Source organism: Vigna umbellata, chromosome 1, assembly GCF_029865625.1.
Source record: "Vigna umbellata cultivar VRB3 chromosome 1, Vumbellata_1.0, whole genome shotgun sequence".
Lineage (NCBI taxonomy): Eukaryota > Viridiplantae > Streptophyta > Magnoliopsida > Fabales > Fabaceae > Vigna > Vigna umbellata.
Genome location: NC_142165.1, coordinates 8,285,078 through 8,309,995, shown reverse-complemented (window position 1 = coordinate 8,309,995; position 24,918 = coordinate 8,285,078). Strand labels below are relative to the sequence as shown.

Below are 24,918 nucleotides of genomic sequence, written 5' to 3'. Positions count from 1 at the left end.
CGCCTTTTCAACCTATTGGCATAAAGAAAAAATAAACAAGATATGATACTTTGTGACGTGCCATATGATACATAGGACCGACACAATCACACTTGAAAAAAAATGAAAAATTTGAAGTCAATGTGATATGCTGATGTTAAAAGAATTTTGCTTTGTCAATGGAGCACACAAATGAAGAAGAAGCAGATAATAAATAAATTCATGAAAACAACAGTTACGAAGGGAGACCAAAGATGGTTTGGTTTGAAGAATCATAAAGCTTTACAAATTCAAATTTGTTAAAGCAAGTCCATTTTGGCAGAATCCCCTTTATAAGTTATGGCACAATAATTATTTGTCTCAAATATCAGTGATGCAGAGTGCTGAAGATTTATAATATCTAACAACTTCAAGTTGTTCTAAAGCTTTTGCCTTCAAAATCTCAAAGGTTAGTATCATCTTTCTCAAATCATAACTTCCATATCACCGTTGAAAGGCAAATCTTTCACCACAAAAAAGTTTGCAAAAACATTTCTATAATATTTTGTTATACATCCGATTGAAAGACTTATTAGAAATAAAGTTAATTTAGAGTATATAAATTCATGTAAACTTCACTTTATAAATCAAAATTTGTGAGATTGAATTAAGTTTAAAGTCTACTTCTTAACATGATATCAGAGTCATTATTAAAGTTTATCATAGTAAAAATTATTGTTCATATTATTTTGCGCGCTATAGAACTACTCATTAATGTCTAGTATACATTGTCTTGTTTTTCATGTATAAAAATGAAATTTGCGAACAAAGTAGTAATAACTTAGGGATGACAAAAAAATCTGCACCCGCGGATATTCGCGGATAAAACTCACGACGGATAGTTAATATCCGCAGATATATACTACCTACGGGTAGCGGATATTTTAATACCCGCTTATAAACGGGTCGGATGCAGGTATTATACTATCCGTACCCGTGGATATCCGCTATCCGCAAAAAATAAAAATAAAAATTTAATTTATATTTTATTAAGTTAAATTTAATTAAAAATAACATTAATTTATATTTTATAAGGTTAAATTTAATTAAAATTAAATTTTAATTTATATTATATTTTATATATTTTTTGTAATTTTATTTAAATTTTATTTAAATTTTATTTAAATTTTATTTTAATATTTTATAAACATATATTTTTTAAATATTTGCAGGTATCTGCGGGTATCCACGAGTATCTACAGGTTTTAAAATATCCGCGGATATTTTTTAAGCGGGTATCAGTGCGAATAGCGGGTCGGATAGTTCTGTGACTTCGGCAAGTATACCGAATCGTTCAAGTAATAAAACCGGTAAGACCGGATATCATTTCCCAAGAGACTCGTGTCACCAAACAATCGTATAATTTCTAATTACTTTAGACTAAAGAATGCTTCCATAATTTGGGTTTTAGTGCAATTAAAGTAAACATGAAACATAAATGATAAAAGTGATCTTAGATACTCAAACACTTGGAAATGGAAAGATTAGAAATGATATGGAATGATATTGTTGGGGTTATGATTTCACCTACTTCACTTTTATGTATAGAAAATCACTTCCTCTTAATTAATATGTCAATGTCAATCTACTAAATTACTCAAACTCAATCCCTTGGTAGAGAGAGCCTAGACTTCCTTATTAGGCTTCAATCCCTTGGAAAACCTAACAATTATTTTCGCATTAAGAATTGAGATTTAAGACAACCAAAGGTCCTAGTTCTATATCTAGATACTATTCTTTTAAGTGTTTAATCCAAGTTCAGATTTACCCAACATCAAGCAAACCCTAAAATCATGTCATGGATAACAACTTCACAACAAGCACTAAGAAAAGGAATTAAACACTAACAATTAATCAAAGAGGCATATATTCATTCAAAACACAGTAGTTTACATAAGAGTTCAATGGCTACATCAATCCCCCAACAACAATGAAACTAGCCCTCCATAAATGGAAAGCTCAAGCTTACAACAATGGTGGAAATGGAAGAAGGAAGAAGACCCAAGGGTGAAGGACTATCCCCACAGCTCCTAGCTCGCCTCCAAGAGCTCCAAATGAGAGAAATCGTGTTTGGGAAGCAAAAAATGTAGATCCCCTTGCGTTTCAGTCCTAAATAGACCAAATTTTCTACATCAGTGTCGCCAACACTCAACTACACACTAGCTGCGCCCCAACGGCAGCATTCCAGAGAGCTAGCACTCAGCTGCACGCCAGCTGCACCTCAGCTACAGCAAGTCTAGACGAATGGGGCTAAGTTGCACGCCAACCGCACCCTAGCTTCAGCATTTATCTTTGCTCTCAAAACTTCCTCTTTTACCTTCATTCTTGCTTATATGGTTCTTCAGTTCTTCATTTTGGCATACATGCTTGGATGTAAATGACCAAAACATACTAAACAATGGGGATTAGTGATGAAATTGAATCATTAAAGTTTAAGATGCAACCACTTAAGAAACTAAAAGAAAACTAGGATTTACAAGGCTAAAAGCTAAGAAATAATTGATATTTTCTCTCAATTCGACACTGAAATCATGGTAAAATATGCCATTATCAGATAGCGGGTGGATTTTTTTTTGTCGGGTCGGATTGCGAGTAGGTACTATTCGTGCCCGACCCGTCCCGTTGTCATCCCTATAATAACTCTAAAGACCTAGAATTTTTCATTTTAAAAATTATAGTGGTTTAAAATTGGTGAATCTCAACTATTTTAATATTAAATTATTTTAATATAAATAGTTTCGTTATAAACTAGTTTCCTTATTTTAAAACATATCATCTATCTATAAACCACTTTTATACAATTACCTAACTTCTCACCAAGAGTTTTCATCCTCTGTTCGTCTGATTAAAGAACCGATACCGTAGGATTGATCTTGGCGATGAGCTCTTCAATTTAGATGAATCAGTTTCTCTGTTTAAAAAAGTTAAGTATCAACCATTTTTCTTTGGTCTTTTCTTGTATATGTTGCATGTCGACCCCACTCAACTTGCATACATCTTTTGAGTCTTTAGTTTGAATATTTCTTTATCCGTAGTTCTAGTTTACCCTAATCGTGTTTCTATTATTCATAGGAACCTAGAGTTGTTTGGTCACATGTCAGGTAAAGGAAACTAGTTACTTTAACTTTAGCTTATAGGAAAGTTTTGATTGATGCTTGTATGTTTGTATGGGAGTTGGATTGTGTAAATAAGTTGTCTGATGAGATATGACGTGTTGAGTAGAATTAGGAAGCTCGATTTGCCTTAGATATAATGTGATTAAAAATCTATTATGATTAAATAATCAAGCTTATATTTAAAGTAAATTTTATTGTTGAAATGCATATGATTTGAGAATTGATTGGTTTGGACATTTGTGGTTGGTACTAAACTGGTTTTGCAAAGCTGAAATGACATAAATATGTAGAATTTTGTTCTGCAGAATTATGCAGACTCGCTATGCGAGCATATACTCAAGGGGAGAAGTCAAAGTCAGAGAGTTCATTGACTTAATTGTCCCTAGACAAGAATATACTCGCTGGACAACTTTTGGGAAAATTCAAGCCTTTAAGTTTTAGTGGTTTTTCTCACTAAGCAAACATATTTGGTTGTTGAACGAGTGTGTTGTCAGGTACTACTAGCTAGATGAACAGATCTGGTAGTTGAGCCTATAGACTTTCGTTGAGTGAGTAAATATGATGGATGAACGAAAATACCATAATTTTAACTAAGTTTTCATATACCTCTTATGATGTGTTTAATGAGTGTGATTATGTAAATGTTAAAAACAATTATTGGTTTATAATATGAATATGAGTATGTATGGTGTTTATTCATGTATGATAATATGATTACTATTTTGTGATGTGTAATTGAGAATGGTTAAAACCAATCCAATGAGGAATTGGTGGTGATGTTGTTAGTGTGTGCTTTTGCACGTGGGGATTCTGAAAGTATGTATCCTAATATGCTATAATCATTCAACTCATATAGAGATAAATGGATGGGGAAGAGAATGACAATAGGTCTTTACCCTAGACTTTTGGTCAACCTCGTGAATTGTAAGGTGATAACCCTTGCGTTTATGACTCTGCAGAGCATTGGTGCACACCTATATTGAATATATATGTCAAAGCATGTATCCGGATAATTGAGTATAGAGTCAACTGATTATATATTTATAAATTATAGAATGTTATGTTGAACTAATATGTGATGTGTTAAATTGTTTATAAAATTTTCTTTTGAACATTAGATTATTGTACTATCTCTTTTGTTGTTAGTTTTTTTTGAAATAACGAGGAATAAGTGTTGAAACATATATGATAGAAAAGTGATCTTGTAATGTCTTCTTAATTATTTAATTATATTTAGATAATTGAATTAATACTAGTTAAAAATTGAAATTTTACATTAATTACAGGGTGATATATTGAATGCATTATAAAATTTTAAGAAAATTTTCCCTCGCTCACTTTAACGGCTCTACCAGTAAAATAACGAAAAATACTATAGATGAAATTATACCCTTGTGGTCATATAATTTATGTTTAATGTTTAATGTATAAAACTTTAGAATGGGTAAAGTACTTACGCTGATAGAACACTTACATTTCAAAAGATAAGTATTTTTTTTAGGAGAGAGAAGACACGACTAAAAATATGTGTTCAAGTTAAATAAAAATTTATATAATTTTTAATTAAAAAATTTAACACATTGAATTTTTGAGTTTTTTTCTCTTCTATATCTTGCTTAATTTTTTTATTCAAAATAAAATTTAGAATCACATTTACATTTCTAATATAGTTCACAAATTTCTAAGATAGTCTTCGTCTGCCTCTTGGTTTAATTACAGGGTATTATATTTTGTTGGATAAATTCTTCAGGGATATCAAGTTTATATGAACCAGTCAAATAATATATATGTATATATATAGTTTTGGTTGTAGAAGCATAATACTATTCGTGTTATTAATTTATTCTTTTGGGATAATATTTAAAATATATAGTGATGGTATTTATCTGTGTCTGATGCATTAAGTACTAATTCGATGCTTATTTTAGAATAATGAGTTAAATGATTTGACGAGAAAAGTGACATATGGTTATATAATTTAAACATTTTAAGTGGGTGATGTGATTATTTTAGACTGGTCATTATGTGTTTTGATGTTTACCATAATAATGGGAAACTTTATGTATAGATACTGATGTAGGGACATTTCGAACCAATGCTTACATGACCATTTCATTCCCCATAATGGACAATAGTATGACTACATATTGACTAGCATAGTTAAATATATATATAAAGATTGAGTAAATCTTAATATACTTGGACTATGAAGAGCAAATATCATGTTTTCTTTTCTCTTTCCTCTTTTTAATTTTTTTTTTCTTCTAAAATTTCATTTTCAATCCTTATCTTTTTCAGGATTGGATCGCATCTCACAATAGTTGAAGAACTAAGGAGTAATTTTGTCTGAACATAATTTCAAATAAAAAAATATTTATTTATAGATTTATTTTCTTATTACTTTTTGTATGAATTTTTTATTAATTTTAGTTGATAAAAATATTATCTCAACTTGTTTTTACTATTTATTAAATTTATATTGTATTTATATACCTCGTTCTAAGTTCTTAAGTTTTAAATAATCTTATTTCTTGAATTTTAAAACTTTGTACTTTTTCTTGAGGATAATTATTATAGATAAAAAAAGTTATGTATATTTTTTTATATAGAACCTTAGTCACTAAATTTTTTGTTTCTATTTAGAGATTGTGATTAATTGAGAAATTATTTAAATGTTTTATTAATAAGTTTTGAATTGGATATTCTTATTTGATATATTTATTTAGTACTAGATCATGCATATTAAAAATGATGTTTCCTTGAATAAAGTTTTTGAATATGATTTAGATTAATAAAGTAAATTTCTATACTTTTCTTTATAAATTTGATGTGAATGTAAACATGCATATTTGAATTAATAAATTAAGATTGATTTGAAATGAATAAAAAATTATGTTTGAATAAATCATAATTTAAGTTAATCAATTGAGTTGTGTAATAGCATTATTGAAGTTGTTGAATTTATTTTTGAAAAACTGGTTTGATTTTGTTATTAGGATTAATTTTTTTTTTCTCTTATGTTCACTCAATCAAATGATTTTTTCTCAAACAAAAATAATACAAAAATCGTAAAAATAAGACAAAGAATTAGCCCTTACCCTATCTCTATAATTCAAAATAACATTGTGTTTCGACCTTATTTTTATTCAAACAATATACTTTTGTTTTGTTTTATATGGTAACTAAAAACTATTATTAGAAAAATGTAGAAAAAAGAAAGAAAGTGTTTTAATGTAAAATTATTTTAATGCAGTGGTCCAGAATATACTAAGTAATATGTAATATTTTTAATAATTGATCTGCTCCATTAATAATGTTATGATTTCATTATTTAAAAATTTAACATTTGAAAGTAATATTTCCATATAAAGCCACTTCATATTTACCTTATGTGTCGGAATGTTTTCTTACTTTTTTGGTAGTGAGATAATGATGGTTTTGAATAATGAATCTCGATGACATATTATTCAACAAAATTATTTAGACATATATTCCATGTTATACAAAACTTTTATTCTGATTTTAAAAAAATAGAAGTAAAGTTTTTTAGGCTAATCCTACACTAATCAATCATTATTATTATTTTATTTTTATTAGCTAATTTATGTCAAAATCCTTTGGTGGATTTTAAAATTATATTAAACGTCTAAAATGTCACACTAGTGTAAGTTTATTTAACACTTTATATATATTAAAATTAACACAATATAGAAATTATGCACTTTTATTTTAATTATATAACTTTTTTAAAAAAATTAGCACAAAAAGTTAATGATATATAGTCATAAATATCAGCTGAATCCATAAACTCATTTAAACCACATTTTATATTTCAAGGATATATATTTCAGTAAATTTTGGTTGGTTTTGGTTTGATGTTTGTTTTTTCCTTTATTTTTTATTTATTTTTCGATTGGGTAATTTTAGTTTTTTAGTGACATTAATTTTATTTAATGTGACATTCTTCTGTTATTGGATAATTTTTCAAAAATTATAATAATAATTTGATTATTTAACATTATATAGTTTTGAAAATCTATTTAAAAAATAGAATTTAAAAATTCATATCCTTTTTTATTTTATATTTTTTTTCTTCTATTTATTCAATTTCAATCGTAACATTATTTATTCGACTTCAGCTAGAATATTATTGACTTGATCGAAATGCAATCTATTGGTGGGAAATTTTCTTTTTTTATTCTATAGTTAGGGATAATTATTTTTAAGTTAAAGTTGGTTATCACTTTCGGAATAATTTTATTTGGTCACTGATTTATTTAATGTTTTCTTTAATTTAATTATGTGTTTTATTATCGATATTAAATATGAGTTTTTCAATTGAATTTAATTAAGATTATTTTAACTTATGTAAGTTGATATTTTTTTATTAAGATCCATGTGAACCTAAACCAAACTATTTATGGATTGATACTAATTAAGCTTTTCTGGACTATTTTAGAAAAAAAACAACTTTTTTATGATGTTAGCCAAATTTTTTTGTCAATGTTTATGAGATAATTTTCAGTAACTCATAGCTAAACGACAAAATTGAAACAGTAACAAGAAAACAAGATAAAAAAAACGAAAAAGAAACACCTTTTTTTTTCATATAAATGAGCCAATAAAATTTAAAAATAAAGCAATTATGATATAGACATAATCAATTATGCGTAAATATTTTATTATATTTATTTAAATATAATTGATTATATTTTTTATTTAATTTAAATTATTATAATAAAACAAATAATTTGAATTTTAATATTTTATACATAGATTAATTTAATATTTAATAATTAATATAATAAAAAATTAATTAATTAATTAATTATTTTTGTTATATAGTTTTCGATTAATATATAATAATTAAATATTTATAAATATATTTTCCATTTTTACTAAAATGAATAATTAAAATAATAAAATAAATAATTAGTTAATTAAAATAAAAAGTATTAAAACAAAAAAAAGTAATACATATTGATAATTTATTTTAATATATTTTCATTGAGAAATAGAACTTATTTATTTATTAAAATTTTGTAATAATGTTATATTTTAATTTTAATTTATGCTTTTAAACTTATTTTTTACATTAGATTATTTAATAAATATATTAATATACAACTAAATCTATTGTATTAATCACATGTATTATAAATTTTTACTTTTCATTCATTCTTTTCTTCATCCTAACCTTACTTTCCCGTAATTATTTTTTGGTTACCCATTCCAACGGTACTCTAGTTTACCCAAAGTAAAAAAAAATGTAAAACATAAAAATAAAGAGGAGAAGAATAAAAAATTCTGAAGGTGTAAATAGTGAGTAACTTTAATTCGATAAATAAAATAGGGATATATATTTTTTCAATTTTTTTAAATCAATATATATATATATATATATATATATATATATATATATATATATATTTATTATTTATATTAGATGGTGCAAGAAAGGAAACAATGGAGTGCAAACAAACACTGACAGACAAAGAGTAACACAGAAAGAGAGAACCAAACCAAGAAAAGGTCTTGGTTGGTTCACCCCTTGGCCTTGTTTGTTATTGTTGCTGGAAAGTTGCTTAGAAGAAGAAGAAAAAGCAGATTTTGATCGTATGCGATGAGCTCACAGGGGCAAGGGATGGATGAGACGGTTCTGGATGACATAATCCGCCGCTTAACGGAGGTCCGATTGGCCCGACCCGGCAAGCAGGTTCAGCTCTCCGAGTCAGAGATCAAGCAACTCTGCGTCGCTTCTCGAGACATCTTCATTAACCAGCCCAATTTGCTTGAACTCGAAGCCCCCATCAAGATTTGTGGTACCCTTTTCCTTTCTCTTTTCTCTCTCCAACTTCCTCCCCTTTTCTGTTTAGGGTTTAGAAATTCTTTTGGGCGTCCCTGTTTGTTACAAGTTCGAACCTTTGGTTTTTGGGTGTCATGGTTGATCGGAAGGAAATGTAGGTTACGCATTTGGTGTTTAGGGCATGCGAATGGTTCTTTTTTTTTTTTTTTATTTCTGTGGTTTAGAGACATCCGTGCCTGATGTATTACGTTGGCTGCCTAGGGTGTAATATCACTCTCTTCCTTTTCCCGGGGTTGAGACTGGCTATGCAACCATAAATGGAATTTGGTCTTTAACCAAAGACAATGATACTGAGTGATGGCCAACCTCACTTAGTGGGTTAGTGTGGAAAAAATTCAAGTCCCGAATTGACTAGAGATGGACTATGGTACCGTCTTAGAGTTTAGGTTTAGGTTAACTCATTCATGGTGGGGTGTTGCTTCCCACTTATTTACATACATACCTACATTCATACTAAGATACAAACATATATATGTATATATCATATTTTGGTAATATCATTAGTCAACATGGGGTATTCAAAAGATAAGGCTTTTGCTGTTGTTTGTTGAATTAACCTTTAGCTTTTGATCCGTTGACAAGTTTACATTGGCTGTTGAGGACTCAATTAATAGACGTCGTTCATGAAACCATGAGTGAATTTGGTCTTTAATAAAATAAAATGGGTTGAAAGATTCGTGTGGCTTTTCTCATAATTTAACTCGAAAAGATTTTTGTTATTGTTGTTGAAATATTTGTTAGCTTTTCTATTTACATTCAGTGTAGTGTTATTTTATGGCATTGTTGAGATCTCTCTTCGCATTTTCAGGTGATATTCATGGGCAGTACAGTGATTTGTTAAGGCTATTTGAGTATGGGGGTTTGCCTCCTAAAGCAAATTATCTCTTTTTGGGGGACTATGTGGACCGTGGGAAGCAGAGCTTAGAAACCATATGTCTTTTGCTTGCATATAAAATCAAATATCCAGAAAACTTTTTCCTGTTGAGGGGGAATCATGAGTGTGCTTCCATTAATAGGATTTATGGGTTTTATGATGAATGTAAGAGAAGGTTTAATGTGAGGCTTTGGAAAGCCTTCACCGAGTGTTTTAACTGCCTTCCTGTGGCTGCCCTTATAGATGATAAAATATTGTGCATGCATGGTGGTCTTTCCCCTGAACTCACAAACTTGGATGAAATCAGGAATATAATCCGTCCTACTGCAATTCCCGACACTGGCTTGCTTTGTGATTTGCTTTGGTCTGATCCTGGTAGGGATGTGAAGGGCTGGGGAATGAATGACAGAGGAGTGTCCTACACCTTTGGCCCTGATAAGGTGGCTGAATTTTTGACGAAACATGACTTGGATCTCATTTGTCGTGCTCATCAGGTTACTATTTTTTGTTGACAATACTCATTCAGCTTCTGTAATACAAGGGTAAACTTATGATGCTTTGCTGGAAATTGACACTAAATTTTGTGTAGGTTGTAGAGGACGGGTATGAATTCTTCGCTGACAGGCAACTTGTTACGATATTTTCAGCTCCAAACTATTGTGGTGAATTTGACAATGCTGGTGCAATGATGAGTGTGGATGATAACTTGATGTGCTCTTTTCAGATTCTCAAGCCTGCAGAGAAAAAAACAAAGTTTGTGATGTCAAACAAGATATGATGGTTTGCACATTACTGTCACACTGTCACATAATTAACTAAGGTTATGTTACTATTGCTTTTTCTTTTATTTCTTATAGAATAGGTTCGCTGACTGAGCATACATTCAAAGTGCACTATATTGTTTATGAATTTCTGGTTTTTGTATTGTTATCAGTGGTTCTTATAATTTAGTAGATTTAATCAATTATTTTTCAAAACAGAATAAGAGGATATTTTGACCATTTTTTTTGTAATGGGGGTTGTGTTGATTTACTTGCAATGATTTCACCGGTTAAAAACCATATCTTTTTAACCCAAGCATTGAACAAGCTTTAAACTAAAAGAAAGCCCAAAGCCCACCTTTACCAGGTCTTGCTGCATTTTCGAATTTGATTTATCAAGTAACAAATATCATTTTAAAAGGGAAGGGAATAATTTTACTGTTATTACTGTATTGTTAGGGTTAAATTTTTTATTTTATGATTTTGGGATCAAGTTTCTATTAATCAAATCCTGTTAAATGACTTAAATTCTTGCTTCTATGCTCATTAGCATCAGGCAGTCGTGGAAGTATGTATTAATTTATTAATTTATGAAGGTATTTTGAGACTTCTTAGATTCTGGTAGTGGCTGGAATCTAAAATAAAAGCTCTCTTGGGAAGGTGGCAAAACAATGATTCCCTCTCCTAAATTAGCTAAACCAGATGGCTGTTTCTTCAAACTTAGATGAAAAAAGTGAGTAATAGGATATGGCTTGTTTTTTAAGAACTTTATTCTCAAAAGCTTTTTTAATATAAATTTACGAGAAAAAACACTTTAAACCCTTTATTTTTAGTTTTTCTTTAAACTATATAATTATAAATTTTATTGAAAGTTATCTTTCTGATTAAAAATAATATTTTCTTAAAGAAAATACAAGGCTCTTAGTTTAAAATTAATTGAAGATATCCCTTTGTGCTGCGTGATGACTACCAATATGTGAAATAAACTTGCAGATGCATTTGTTAGGTTTGGTTTCTCTTGTTACAAGTTATTATCAATTATCAATTGTATGCATCGGATAGTTTAATACAAAAGAATAGGTAAGTAAATTTTCTCCTGTTGGTGAAGGGTCATTTATTATTTTACACATTAACATGGTTGATTGAGCTCACTTGGGAAGAATAGTTGTTTATTTTCCAACTTCATCAGAGTTTTGGAGAATAAATGATTATTTATTCAATAATAATCTATAGCAAGCATATACTGCTTTGAAACAAACAAACCAATCTCATATGCAAGAAACCGAAAAATAAGTCTAAGAACAAAGCTTGGGTACAGGTTTTAAATGCTTTTGGTGTTATTCTTCAATCAGAACTATATCCCTTCAATGATCTTCACAATAAAGTTTGGTGTTGGCTACCAAGGTGTACCTTTCAATTTGGTTGGAGAATAACATCAAAAGCATCCTAGAAACTTCGTCTAAGTTTTTTTGATAGCAAGAAAAGTAAACGGGATTGTGTAAGATCTTTGACTGTATTCTTATTTGAAAAAACTATATAACAATGAAATCTTTATCTCAGTAGGTGAAGTTGGTCATATGGATCACATGATGTCATTTGAATCAGTTAAAGATAAAATCTTCTGAGGTATTTGCTCAAAGAACATATTAGGCAATCTTTTGCTCTGTTTGTCATACTGCCAATAATGGTTACTAATCAATGCTTGCTTTAATATATAATAGTGTTATTCTAAGCATTGCATGAAAATATCACAGCTTCTTGGGCTTGGCAGTTTCCAAGGCATGCTGAATCCTTTGCTACTGACAGAGTAATAGTTAGAAGCTTCTTTATTTTGTATTCTGTTATATATTTCCTATAAACTTTTGCTCCCTCCTTTCCCACAATTGGTGAATTTAGTTTTTATAAAAAATTTGTGGTCTGGATAACAACTAGATTGAACTGAAGCCGTGTATGTATATTGTACATTTTTTCTGTAAATTACTATTCTTTTTTATTGTATTTATATAAAGTATTCGTTCCTTTATTTGACTATCTGGTATGTTAGAATAGGAAATTCCCTTACTTGGCCCCTGAATGCCAATGGAAACTCCTTTTTTCATCTCTTTTCATGTTAACATCTATTTGAGTAGGCTACTATACTATGTATTCATCACTCAGATGCTGTGTGTTAACTATTAACTTTTTCTTTCCTCTTTTTATCTACTCACAGGTGCAGATGTATTCACGGGGTTATATTTAAATACTGAAGATTCCATGGTCTTATGTTCTATCTATTCTGAGGTGATGGTGATGGACGAGCAAATTTACTGCTAGAACATCCAGTCATGCATTGAGCGTGAAGTACTACTACAAGAGATATTTGGCACTGCTGGGTGGCCACAAAAGCAAAGGCTTTTATCATCATTTTCTTTTTGTTGTTTCATAATTATTCTACGACACAGTATGTACATATATGTGTTGGATGCTGTGGAAATGACCTTCTTTGCTCAGAAAGGTTCTCTTAGACTATAAATTTACTCTGATAGAGCAGTATGTGTTGGTGATTCTGGCCAATTTTATTCAGTTAGTAAAGCTGAAATTGCTTGGATTTTTTGGTTTCATATTGGTATATACTTGCTCTGTTTGATCATGATCCGATGCTATTGGGTAGAATTCAGTATCTTTGCATATGTTTGCTTGGATTTATCCATCCAAGAAACATTAGATTGTGTTTGGTTTTTTATATATAAGAATTGAATAAGTTTTATAATGATTAACGTGTTTTTCATATTAAAAATAAGTAGTCATTTTTATATTTTTATTTTAAGAGAAATATTAGTGACACTTCTTTTAATGATTTTTTAACTTGTTTTTTTTTATTGTCTGAAGTTTATTACAGAATTTTGAATGAAAATAAAAAACGTAAATCTTTTGTATTATTTACGTGGTTATTCTTATTTCATTATTCTTTTTTATTAGTACTTCATACGATTAATTATAATTTCTTTATACAGAAATTATAATCGATTATAATGCTAAAAATACGTCTGCAGGATGGGATTTTTTTTTAATGGACAGCAGTATGCATGAACGATGTGAAGTTGTTGAAAAAAATGGCATGTTAAAAGCGTAAGTTATTTTTAATAATATTTTTTTCTTTCTACCTAAATATCTTTTCACTTTATTATTATTCTATTTTTCATCTATTTCTCACTTTTCAGTTTCCATTTTCTTTGCTTTCTTTAAGTTTATCCATAAATACTAATTTAATCCTTCAAATAGATTAATAATACATTGTTATAATTTATAGTTCAAATATTTTGTTCTAAACCAATTGTGGTTAAATAAAGTTTAAAAGTAATGAAACTTTTAATCACCATAATAATTTTATTAAATTTTAAAACATTATAAAAGAATAAAGGAAAAGAAGGAAAGTTTGATACAACTTAATATCTCATTTCAACTCTCATAGACATTCTCCTTCTTCATTTTAGATCCTCTCACACATTTACCTTCTACAAATTCTCACCTTAAACACGAATTCTCAAAACCAAAAGTGTTATTTTATAAAAATTAATTCGATAATACACGTATGTATATAGAGAGAGAATGTTATCAAAAGCAAGTTTAATATAGTGAAAAACAAAATTTAAAATAATATAGGTTTAAACTCTCGAATCGTCCTCGTATTTGTTGGAAATCTCAAATGGATCCTCGTTTTTTTGTCAAAATTGGGTTCATATACTTGTAAAATTGAGTCAATTTTGTCTTTTCTGTTAAGTTTTGATAGACGAGGTTAAATTGTGATGACGGTCGACTCTTAAAATGCTAATGTAGTAGTGTTTTATTAGGTGGAATTTTTTAGGTGATTCACCTAAACTTACTATTATTCGTAAATTTCAACCACTTAGGCGAGATCGCGAGCCCAGATCGCCTCTACCACGCAAAATGAGCTCCACCACGCGCAGCCAAACAACCATCCTTCACTTCCCACGCGAGAAATGCACCAAGAAGGCGAGATCACCCTCTACAAATCCAGCAAACCAGCAAAGGAAGGCAACAACAGTTTGTTTATCTGAACTCAAACGATGATGTATCTCAGGCCAAATTACTGAAAGATCGTTCCTTTTCCGGTGAGAGAAGAGAGAGAACAATGCATGGTCCAAGGAACAATGTTAGGTCTGTGAGGTTGGTTCAGTGAAGAGACCAAACGGCTCAGAAAACGGGCAACGATGGAACACTTCGCCGGCGAGATACAACCGAGAAATCTTTTTGGCAGTCGAGGTTGGCGGGTACCAAGGATCTAGGTCCGTTGTGATGTAGGCTTTGGAAGTAGTTGAGATTTGTTCGAGGTCGGGGAGGAGTGTTTGGTGGAATCTATTTGGTAGATCTGTGAACTCTAAAACCAAATCGTCATCCTCGTCTAGAATCCAACTCGGCGGTGTCTATTTTATAGGTTTGTTCTTGGATTGTTGTTGTGAAGTCTTTTGTTTCTTGTTTGTTGCCTCGTGAGTTTGATATGCTTTTGTTGGTTTGATTTTTTGAGGAAATGTTGTCGGATTTGATGGTCTTGGTTTGATTCTTTGAAGATAGAGCGGTGGGTTTGATGAGTTTGGTCTGATTTTTGGTGGATTGAGTGGTGGTTTTCTTTTTGGAAGGCTTGTCTAATACTTCCTTTTCTACACCCAACATATCTCTTGTAGCAGCCAAGTGTATAGTCTCACATTGAGGTTTCAAAGAAGAATTGAGGCAAATGGAGAGAGAAAGCAATAACACAACAAAGAACAATAGTACCTTTCTGAGATTGAGTTGAGCCATTGGTTTTGCTGGTTTTTGGTTCAAGATCTACAAGATGGGTGGCGGTTGGAGAAGAGGCCGCCGCGGCCGGTGGGCCAATTCTGGGAAGGTTTCCGGTGATCGTAGAAGAAGTATAACTTGTTGGGTTTGTTTGCACATCCGTTTTGTTTTCGCATCCACGTGGAATTGTTGATTGTATAACAAATGGCCTATTCAATTTAATAGACAATGCTATGCCATGTAAAAAAAATACAGCTCAGCATCTGTTTAATGTTGTCTGTGGAAACTTAATGGGAGAGAACTTAATTGAGTCAATTTTACAAATATTTGGACCCAATTGGTTTAATTTTATAAATATATAAATTCAATTTTGACAGTTTAAAATATGAGGATTCACTTGAGATTCCTTAACCAATAAGAGGATGATAAGAGGATTTAAACTAATAATATATTAGAATATATTTTTAATGAGAAGTTCTACTACTCATCCATAGTATTTTTGTAAAGTTTACTCAACTATTAAATATATCTTCTGATGAGAATTGATGATTTGAAACATTAAAATTGAAGTGATTTAGCCACCATTATGTTTTAAATAAATAATTTTAACAATTTAACTTATCATAATATTAATATACCGTATACTCATACGGGTTAGTAAAGGGTTGATCGAAGTCTCAAATCCTACAGGGTCTTAAACATAATTTTTAATTAAAAGTATGAGACAAGGAAATAGGTTATTCTATTTAATGTGAATTTAAAATAGATGATTGTATTAATTTAAGATTTTATTATGATCACCACTTTGTTAGATTACTAATTTGAGTTTCGGGAGTGCATTTGACAAATACTGATCTAGATCTACAGTGTTTAAGACTAAGCATCAAGGATATAGAAGAGTTGAATTAAGTACACACAAAACAACACCAAGTTACTAAACAATCAATTTAAATACTTAAACAATCAATTTAAACACTTAGGTAATTTTTGGATGTTACTATAAGAATAAATATTTAAAAGAAAAGATATTAAAAAAGTATTTAAATTTATATAAATTTTTGGGTAGTATTGAAAAGTTAAAGAATAAAAACAGGAATTTAAAACATAAAAGATAAAAAATAAAATATAATCTCGCAGTCCATCTAGTGTAAAAAGTTATATTAATTATTAATTAACTTATTAACTAATATTAATAATTATTAAAATAAAATAAAATAAAATAAAGTAAAGTAAGAGGTAATCAGTATGAGCGTTAGAGTCATTGCAATTGCAGCGTTGGAACGATGATGAAGAGCATATAAAGGCGCCCACTGTCTTAACTTTTTCTTAGTTCAAAATTTTCACTCACTCTCTCTCTCTTTCTGGTAGAGTGGTTGTTTTGTAGGGTTTATAATTCATATTCATATTTCAAATCAAATCGGGAATGGTACCCTCGCAAAACTACTTTTCCTCGAACTAACATTTCAAATTCAAATTCAAATTCGGCAAGTTTAGCGATCCGTCAATGGCGTTATTGGCGGCGAGTGGAGGTGACACCGTCAAACTCTTCGACGCCTCCGCCGTCAAGCCCGGCGTGTACACGCCCTCCGGCGATCCATGTGCCCTCAGCTTCACCCCTTCTCCCGGTTCCCAAGTCCATTCAGTCAAGTGGAACCACACTAGTGAGTCCATCTCTCACATTTTCGCTTTCTAGGGTTTGAATTTCCCCTTATCGTCGTCGATTGCGCTGAATTTGAGTTTTTCGCAGACTTAGTTGTGGCCAGTGCCGGAGACGATAAGAAGATCTCACTGTGGCGGAAGAATGGGCACACGATGGGGACCATTCCGGTTGCCGGCAGTGATAGTGGAGACAACATTGAGGTCATTTCTGACATATGCTTTACTTATTTGATGTTTTCTTTACGCAACATTTGGTAGAAAAATAGAAATTAGTTGACAGAATATTTACACTATGTGGCAATGCTCTTGCTCTCCAGGAGACAAAGCTCAAAAGTCAATAACACACCACAGATTCAAATGACAACAACTTATACCTAATTACATAACCTATAATGCATTACTCTCATCAAGGCAGTTTCTGATTCTATAATATAGAACTGAGCAGGTAATACACAATGAGCTATTTTATGGCACGATGTCTGATAATACGTAGCTACTCCTAACTCTATCGTAACTACCAACGGGACAGTGAATATTGGGAGAATCTGCCACCAAAGTTAGCTGTACTAAGGGTACCGGGCTATAAGTCTCACCCTAGAATCCCATACCTCCAATGTGGGACCAAAGTCTCATACCTTTCAATTGGATACTAAAATCTGACCACACTCCACAGCCCAGGGAACAATGCGGGCTGGCTGTGCATCTGTTCACTTGGCCAGTTTCGGGTGGACACTACAATACCAATATCACTACTTGCACTTCTCATTTTCAACTGAGATTGGGTGGAAGGCTAGTTATTAGAAATGCATCTAATATAAAAAATTAGATCTTCTAAAGTGAAGCGTATACTGTGAAAGAGTGATTAACAGTTCATGATTGATTTAAATTAAGGCATATAATCCACTTTATATTGATGGTGGAAAGGGCCATGCTTTGAAGACTTAAAATCCAATTATACCTGACTGCTCATGTCAGTTTTTATCAGTTCCCTGTCAACATTGTACACAAGTTTCAATGCCCTGTTTTGGTTGTTTGCACTTGTTTGAAGTGCCTTAAAATTGTTGCCTTTTCACTTGTTGTTTCGTGAAGATGCAGTGTCAATATCACCACAAACTTTTGTGTGAAATTTGTGGTATAAATTTAATGATATTCTTAAGGAAAAAAATTACATTCAAGAATTTCCTTCAACATTTGATCCAATTAACAGAGATTTGAACTTTGATTGTGCATAAGGGGGATGATTATCCTGTCAAAATTGGCTCTTGGATTTTTCAGAAGAAGTGACAAAGGCAGGGAGACCCCTTTGTGTAATGCTTCTAGTTCCTCTCTGATAGTCCTTGTAGGTCATAACTTTGGTAGAAGCAGTCAGACAGTCTGTTACTTTTTTTTTTCTCTGTTACTTTATTCATGGCTTCATGCTGTTTTTTTTATATTCTCAGGAATCTATATTTGCTCTCAGCTTCAGCAACAAGGCATCCAGATATGTATGTTCTGGAGGCACTGGTCAAGTTGTAAGGATATGGGATTTGCAAAGGAAACGCTGTATTAAATGGCTAAAGGGTCATACTAATACTGTCACAGGTGTAATATACAATTGTAAGGATGAACATTTGGCGTCTATCAGCCTTAGTGGAGACTTAATGCTTCATAACCTTGCTTCTGGGCAAAAGGCTGCTGAGCTCAAAGATCCCAATCAACAGGTTTTTCTGCTTTGTTGTACTTGATCCTTCTGCATCATTGTGAGTTGTTTTGTATGTGTGTATGGACTAACCCTCCATCTTCGAAATTGTAAGACCAGATGTTGAGAGTTCTTGATTATTCTAGAGTTAGTCGTCACCTTCTCGTGACTGCTGGTGATGATGGGACAGTACATTTGTGGGATACAACTGGTCGCAGCCCTAAGGTATGCAATATGCTCTCTCTATATGTGTAAATAGCTTATGCTGCAACATTCTACCAAAAATGAGCTTGGTTGATAGTTGAAACCACGAATTGGTCTTCTCCATTTAAAATAATAATAAAGAATAACTTGTATTTGCAACATCTTCATAATCATATGTCTCAGTGATTAATTTGGTACTATTGTAGTTTAACGAATTAGCTCTTTCTGTAGTAAGTTTCTCCTTTCTTGCCTTTTATTTTTCATCATTATTTCAGATAGATAATTTTGAGTTGACAATATATTTTTTCTTTCATTGTGTTTGAAAAAAAGGTTTCATGGACAAAGCAGCATTCTGCTCCAACTGCTGGTATTAGCTTCTCTCCATCCAATGACAAGGTTTCATGTTTTATTGCTTGTTTGACTTTTATAGTATACAGTGAGATTGTTTCATCCCGCTGTAAACTTTTGACCCATTCTTTGGGTTACAATTATTTTGCTTTCTGATTTCCTTCTTCAATTAACAGATCATTGCTAGTGTTGGCCTTGATAAAAAAATGTACATTTATGATTCTGGATCTAGAAGACCATCATCTTACATTTCTTATGAAGCACCTTTCTCTTCATTGGCCTTTAGAGATGACGGTTGGATGCTGGCTGCTGGAACTAGCAATGGCCGTGTGGCATTCTATGATGTTCGTGGCAAACCACAACCTGTTGCTGTTCTTCACGCCTATGGTAGTTCTGAGGTAATTCTTAGCCTCATCGACAGTGTTTTTTTTTTTTGTTTGGACCTGCGTGGTTTAATGTATTTAAGTCTGTTAGTTGGTTACCATTCATATTTGTCTCATCTGACATTAAGATAGATTCATGGAAGTTGAAAATTGCCTGATGTATTTTACATATACCACTGGCTTGAACTCACCCAGACCACTTCAAGCTTTCACAATTACTTAAAATTAGTTTTTTCTCAACCCCAAAAGGGGAAAGTAAATCTATCCAAGAATTAAGCCTTCATAGCAATTCCTTTGATGCTCTGTAATGGGTGAGCAAGCTACCTTATTTATGTCTGTTGATATACATGATCTGTAAAGCTTATGAAGATCTTTCTTTCATATTTTGTTGAGCATAAGATTTACAAATTTGTGGTACACAAATGTATTAAGGAAGGGGTATTTGAATTTCATGTTGACTAGTAACAGATATGTTCTAAGAAAGTTCTTTAGGTCTGTTATGATCTACAACTAATGCCTGCTTTCTACATTTTTTTGTTCACACTACTTTATCTTTTTATTTGACCAATGTTCCTAGATTATGTGACCAGTTTTATTCTTTGCTTATGATAAACCATTCTTTCACCTGATATATATATATATATATATATATATATATATATATATATATATATATATATATATATATATATATATATATATATTTAACTGTGTATAACAGAACAGAGACAAAAAAATTATTCTGCTATCTAATTTCAGTTTGAAAATAGCTTGATGGCACGAGATATATTTATTGAGTACTGTGATTAGTGATATTTTGTTTGTATAAACCTATAGTTGCATGTACTATTGAATAGCAGAAGATTTTGTTTGTATTTAATTAAAATTAGATCGTAACATGGTTGTTTTCTCTTCTGTAGATGATTATGTAAAGGCAGAATTAAACTCCTAGAGTTTTCTAAGCAGTGAAAATATTATCCCAGGTCATTTGGTGATAAATAATTATACCATTAACACAATATAAACTGGTGTCACTTTAATATGAAGCATTAAAATTTCCCAATGTTGATCACTGATCTATGTTTGTAAAATTAATGTCTTCTTTTTATCTAATAATTATAGCATGTAACAGGCTGTTACGAGCTTATGCTGGCAAAGGTCTAAACCAGTTGTTGTTGATGAAAGAAATTGCACTGCAGAGACTGCTCTTGTGGGAGATACAGTTGAAGATTCTATACTTATGCCTGATCCTTTACCTTCTACAACTTCATCAAACATTTCTCTATCGACATCCATGCTGAATCCTAGGAACTCTGGTCGGGTGGGTGTCTCCATTGATGCTGCTTCATTTGTGGCATCTGGCAGTAGTTTTCCATCCAACGTACCAAATGTATCAACTGCAGAAGAAACTCCACAACGAAACAATTTATGGCCAGGTGGAAACCTGTCAAGATTGCATGCTCCCCGTGGTAGTTATAACCTAAAGGATGACATGGAGGTGTTCTCTCCACTTGTGGATGTTCAACCATTAACGCCCTCTCTATGGGATGAAAATGGGATGAAGAAGGATAATTTATTTTCTGATAGGAAACCTATGTTGTTTCCTTCATCTAGTCGAAGATTTTCAAATTCTGAGGAAGGAATGAGTGACCATCCTATATCTGATTGTAAATCTGGCTCATCTGTCAAGCAGGTTATTTTCTCACTTGACCCTGATTTTGAATTTAACTGCTCTGTGAAATACCGATATATAAAGCTTCAATTCAAAGTGACATAAATCTGTGTTTCATGATATTGATGCCACTTAGTTAAACATTGTCAATTTGTGACACTTTAATTCCCTGAGATTCAGCGGGAGGACTACTGGATTTGTTTGTTTATAGGAGCTCCATAACTGGAATTACTTGATTAGGAAGGCCATTTATCTTTTATGCATGTTTCTTGTTAATTACTTTGTCAACCAAGTGTGCCCTGATGCCCACAAAATGTTTGCACAGATTTTTTTGTTTTCTTTAGGTTCAACTATTCCAGATCTTAGTTGCACTGCTAATATTCCCTCCCCCTCCTTCCCCGTATTCTCTTCATGGTTAAAGTTGCCTTCCCCCTTGACACCAAAACCACAGCTAAAAGATTAATTTTTTGAGAAGGAGAATTGTTTAGATGCATTTAGTTCAGTCATTTGATTGAGCTGTGATCTTTGAGGAAGACATGCCACTTAAGATCGTCTGTTTTTTCTAAATTGTTTTATCAAATCATTTCCTAGATTATTATGTATTGTTTGTTTGGATTGAATTCTGTACTGTGCCTATTTGGGGAAGTTCTCTGTTTCAGAATAAACCAAAATTGGAAATAATTTACTTTTATTTTACTGGAATTGATTTGAAAATCTGTTGTTTGGAACTAGTTAAAAATGGAATTGATTTGATTTTAAGTACTTTACATTTTTATTTTTCTGCAAAGTAAAATGATGAAGTGAGTAATGGTAAAATTGTTTACTAATTTAGAATAGAATCTAATGCAAATTCAATCATAGTTGAAAGTATCTATAAATATAAAGCAACGACCCATAATATTTTTATAAACAAATAGCTTCCTTTTTTATGAACATTTCAAATATAATATTTGAATACTAAGTAAAATCCCTCTTCTTTTTTGTATTCCATACACATTTATGTTTTATCAGACTAATTTTGACTGATTATACTGCAATCTAATTGTAGGATATTACTCAGTCTTCCTTTCCACTTGCGGGGTCAACTCCTCCTCCTCCTTCAAAGAGTGAAGATTCTTCTATCACTCCTCCTGAAGCCTGGGGTGGTGAGCGGTTAAGTGAGAAGTATGCTTATCAACGTCAGCCTGTCACTGTACCATCTCGTTTTGGGATGTTGGGTTCTAGTGGTCAGACAGCAGGATCAATGTTATCTGGATTACAGGATACTTCCTCGTCTATGGGTGTTAGTTCCTATGCCAGTTCAAGCCTGAGTTTAGCTAATATACGTACCAAGGATGCCTCTACAAGCCAGGAGACTTCCTTGGGGTTTACTGATCACACTTTCTCAACTTCTTTGCCTTTGCCCGTCAATGCAAAATCCAGCCTTGGACAAGCAAACATCGAGTCCCCAAAAATCCTTGATTCCCCGAGAATGTCAGCTTTCAATAGAAGATTTTCTACTTATGCTGAAAGAATAAGCACTACATCTACCTTCAGCGACGGAGTTTCCCTTTCAGTTGGCTCTCCTAAGATTAAGAAATCAGGAGCCGAAACCAGAGAAGAACTTCTAAATAGCTTGCTGTTGAAGTCTGATACATCTGCTCCAACAGAATCTGGCTCATTTCCACTGACAAGTGTATGTTAATATTTACAAATTAATTAGATTCGATTATTGCTTGCATATATTGATGTATGTGTTTGGAAGAGAGTAGATATTTTTTCTTCTGATTCTTCATCCATTGAATGGTACAGGCGAGTGGGTTTCATTGATATAGATGGTGTTATTTTCAATGCTATAAGGAATGCTAGTTATGCTCTGCTCTAATGCTCTTATTCACTTTCCAAATTTATGACAGGGAGTAATCCCACAACAGAAAGCATCTCAGCCTGACCCACAAGGATCTTCATTTACACTTCAGCTTTTTCAACGGACCCTGGAAGAAACTCTGGATTCCTTCCAGAAATCCATACACGAGGATATGAGAAACCTTCATATTGAAATTTTAAGACAGTTTCATATGCAAGAGGTGTGTATCTGGAATTAGTGATGCTGATTTTCCTTTTTTAATTCCTCCCTAATCAATTGTCTCATGCAACAGACGGAAATGTCAACTGTAATGAACTCTCTTATGGAAAACCAAGCTGAGTTGATGAAAGAAGTGAAGTCCCTTCGTAAGGAAAATCAGCAACTCAGACAAATGCTTTGATGGGTGTGAATATATTTTTGTTGCGGGGTGCCTTTGTCCTGTATTGTGGGGTCTTTTGATTTTCAAAAACTAACAATTGATGTATGCCTGCTGTCCTCATCTTGATTGCATCTTAGTTTTTAGTCAGTGGTGGTTGAAGAAAAATACCATGAGATAATTGCTTTCTACTAGAATAGGGCTTTGAAAATGTACAGGATCATGAATTTTCCAATTACAGAAGCTTTGTTGAATGGTATATTTACGCTTAAAAGCCTCTTCAATCTCGAGAGTAATTATTGTTTTTCTCAATTTTCTTAAAAATTGGGGAAATAAAATAAAGAATGTCAAGTTTTCAAATTACACTAAATTGTGTTACTTGGAATGGTATTGGACGCCCTTTTGCATTGAAGTGATTTTTCCATTTTTGTTGTTATTTTGCTGTCCTGAAAATCCGCCATTTGGTTGATGTTCGTCTTTTCTTAGGGTATAGTATAGCCATAAGTGACATCATTTAGTTTTTTTGGGGAAGTATTCTATTTAATAACAGGAATATTGAGCCGTTTTGTCAAAGGAGTACATAAATTTGAAATATAGGGGGGTTTCTTCCTGTAGCCCTTATTTTTCTTGCACCCCTAATTTTTTCAAAATGTCACTATTAACCTTTGACTTTGATTAGGGTAAAAAGGTTAAGTAGGGTAAAAACCTTTCTTCTTTTATAAGTTTTATGTCCTGCACCTCCAAATTGTGCGCAACTCACTCCATCGCTCATCCCTGTGCTTAAAAGCATTCAAGATTTCAAAATTTGAGCGGTTCTTCCCCTTTTAATAATCACTAATGTTTGAACACCGGTTAATACTTGAACACCGGTTAACACTTTGTCGACGTTTGAATGCTGGTTAACATTTTATATCTGATTAACATTTTATCGACATTCGAATATCGATTAACACTTTATCGATGTTAATTAATTTTTTATTTAATTTGTGAGGTGACAGAAATAACTTAAGTTTTTCTTATAACACATAAGCATACAAAGCAAGTTCAAAAGAAAGACAAGAACCTCTGAGAGAAGACATGCATTGAACAACATGTTAGAAGTGGAAGCTCGAACCCCAACAAGGTGGTAGGAGAAATGGGTGCGGAGGCCATAGAAGTTTGAAGAGGTGGCGAGAAAAAGAGGGGAGGAAAATTTAGTTTTTCTTTTTGGGCAGTGAGTGACTACAGAGAAAGAGAGATAAGTGAAAGCCACTATGAGTGGTAACTAACTGGAAAAGAAGGAATAGAACAATGCAAGAAAGAGAACGAACTCAAGAACGAGATTAAGGACAAAATTGAAAG

At 31.9% G+C, this 24,918-nt stretch overlaps 2 protein-coding genes and 1 long non-coding RNA gene across 6 annotated transcripts; all 3 read left to right on the top strand.

Annotated features, from left to right (window-relative positions):
* Positions 1 to 8,587: 8,587 nt before the first annotated feature.
* On the top strand, positions 8,588 to 13,222 carry TOPP4 (type one serine/threonine protein phosphatase 4). The gene is made up of 4 exons (XM_047326282.2): positions 8,588 to 8,956; positions 9,809 to 10,368; positions 10,464 to 10,694; positions 12,845 to 13,222. Exons 1-3 carry the CDS (start codon positions 8,758 to 8,760, stop codon positions 10,650 to 10,652), a joined length of 948 nt encoding a protein of 315 aa, XP_047182238.1. The 5' UTR covers positions 8,588 to 8,757; the 3' UTR covers positions 10,653 to 10,694; positions 12,845 to 13,222.
* Positions 13,223 to 14,097: 875 nt separating this feature from the next.
* On the top strand, positions 14,098 to 15,735 carry LOC148204531 (uncharacterized). The gene is made up of 2 exons (XR_015781822.1): positions 14,098 to 15,211; positions 15,321 to 15,735. It is a non-coding gene; the product is annotated as an uncharacterized LOC148204531 (long non-coding RNA).
* Positions 15,736 to 16,679: 944 nt separating this feature from the next.
* NEDD1 (Transducin/WD40 repeat-like superfamily protein) lies at positions 16,680 to 23,836 on the top strand. 4 transcript variants are annotated; one of them, XM_047326289.2, is made up of 10 exons: positions 16,680 to 17,072; positions 17,159 to 17,271; positions 18,510 to 18,770; positions 18,869 to 18,973; positions 19,283 to 19,348; positions 19,477 to 19,698; positions 20,816 to 21,376; positions 22,404 to 23,030; positions 23,251 to 23,421; positions 23,494 to 23,836. In XM_047326289.2, exons 1-10 carry the CDS (start codon positions 16,916 to 16,918, stop codon positions 23,599 to 23,601), a joined length of 2,391 nt encoding a protein of 796 aa, XP_047182245.1. In that variant the 5' UTR covers positions 16,680 to 16,915; the 3' UTR covers positions 23,602 to 23,836. The 4 variants fall into 4 exon arrangements, with proteins under 4 accessions (XP_047182245.1, XP_087949373.1, XP_087949367.1 ...); XM_088093247.1 differs by lacking the exon at positions 16,680 to 17,072 and adding an exon at positions 17,388 to 18,409; XM_088093241.1 differs by lacking the exons at positions 16,680 to 17,072; positions 17,159 to 17,271 and adding an exon at positions 17,278 to 18,409.
* Positions 23,837 to 24,918: the final 1,082 nt, after the last annotated feature.

Excerpts from the sequence above, each read along its gene's own strand:
- TOPP4 (XM_047326282.2), top strand. The coding sequence starts at position 8,758 with ATGAGCTCACAGGGGCAAGGGATGGATGAGACGGTTCTGGATGACATA. Across the intron at positions 8,957-9,808 it reads AGCCCCCATCAAGATTTGTG|GTGATATTCATGGGCAGTAC; the intron begins GTACCCTTTTCC and ends TCGCATTTTCAG. Across the intron at positions 10,369-10,463 it reads TCATTTGTCGTGCTCATCAG|GTTGTAGAGGACGGGTATGA; the intron begins GTTACTATTTTT and ends AATTTTGTGTAG.
- NEDD1 (XM_047326289.2), top strand. The coding sequence starts at position 16,916 with ATGGCGTTATTGGCGGCGAGTGGAGGTGACACCGTCAAACTCTTCGAC. Across the intron at positions 19,349-19,476 it reads TCTCTCCATCCAATGACAAG|ATCATTGCTAGTGTTGGCCT; the intron begins GTTTCATGTTTT and ends TTCAATTAACAG. Across the intron at positions 23,031-23,250 it reads GCTCATTTCCACTGACAAGT|GGAGTAATCCCACAACAGAA; the intron begins GTATGTTAATAT and ends AATTTATGACAG.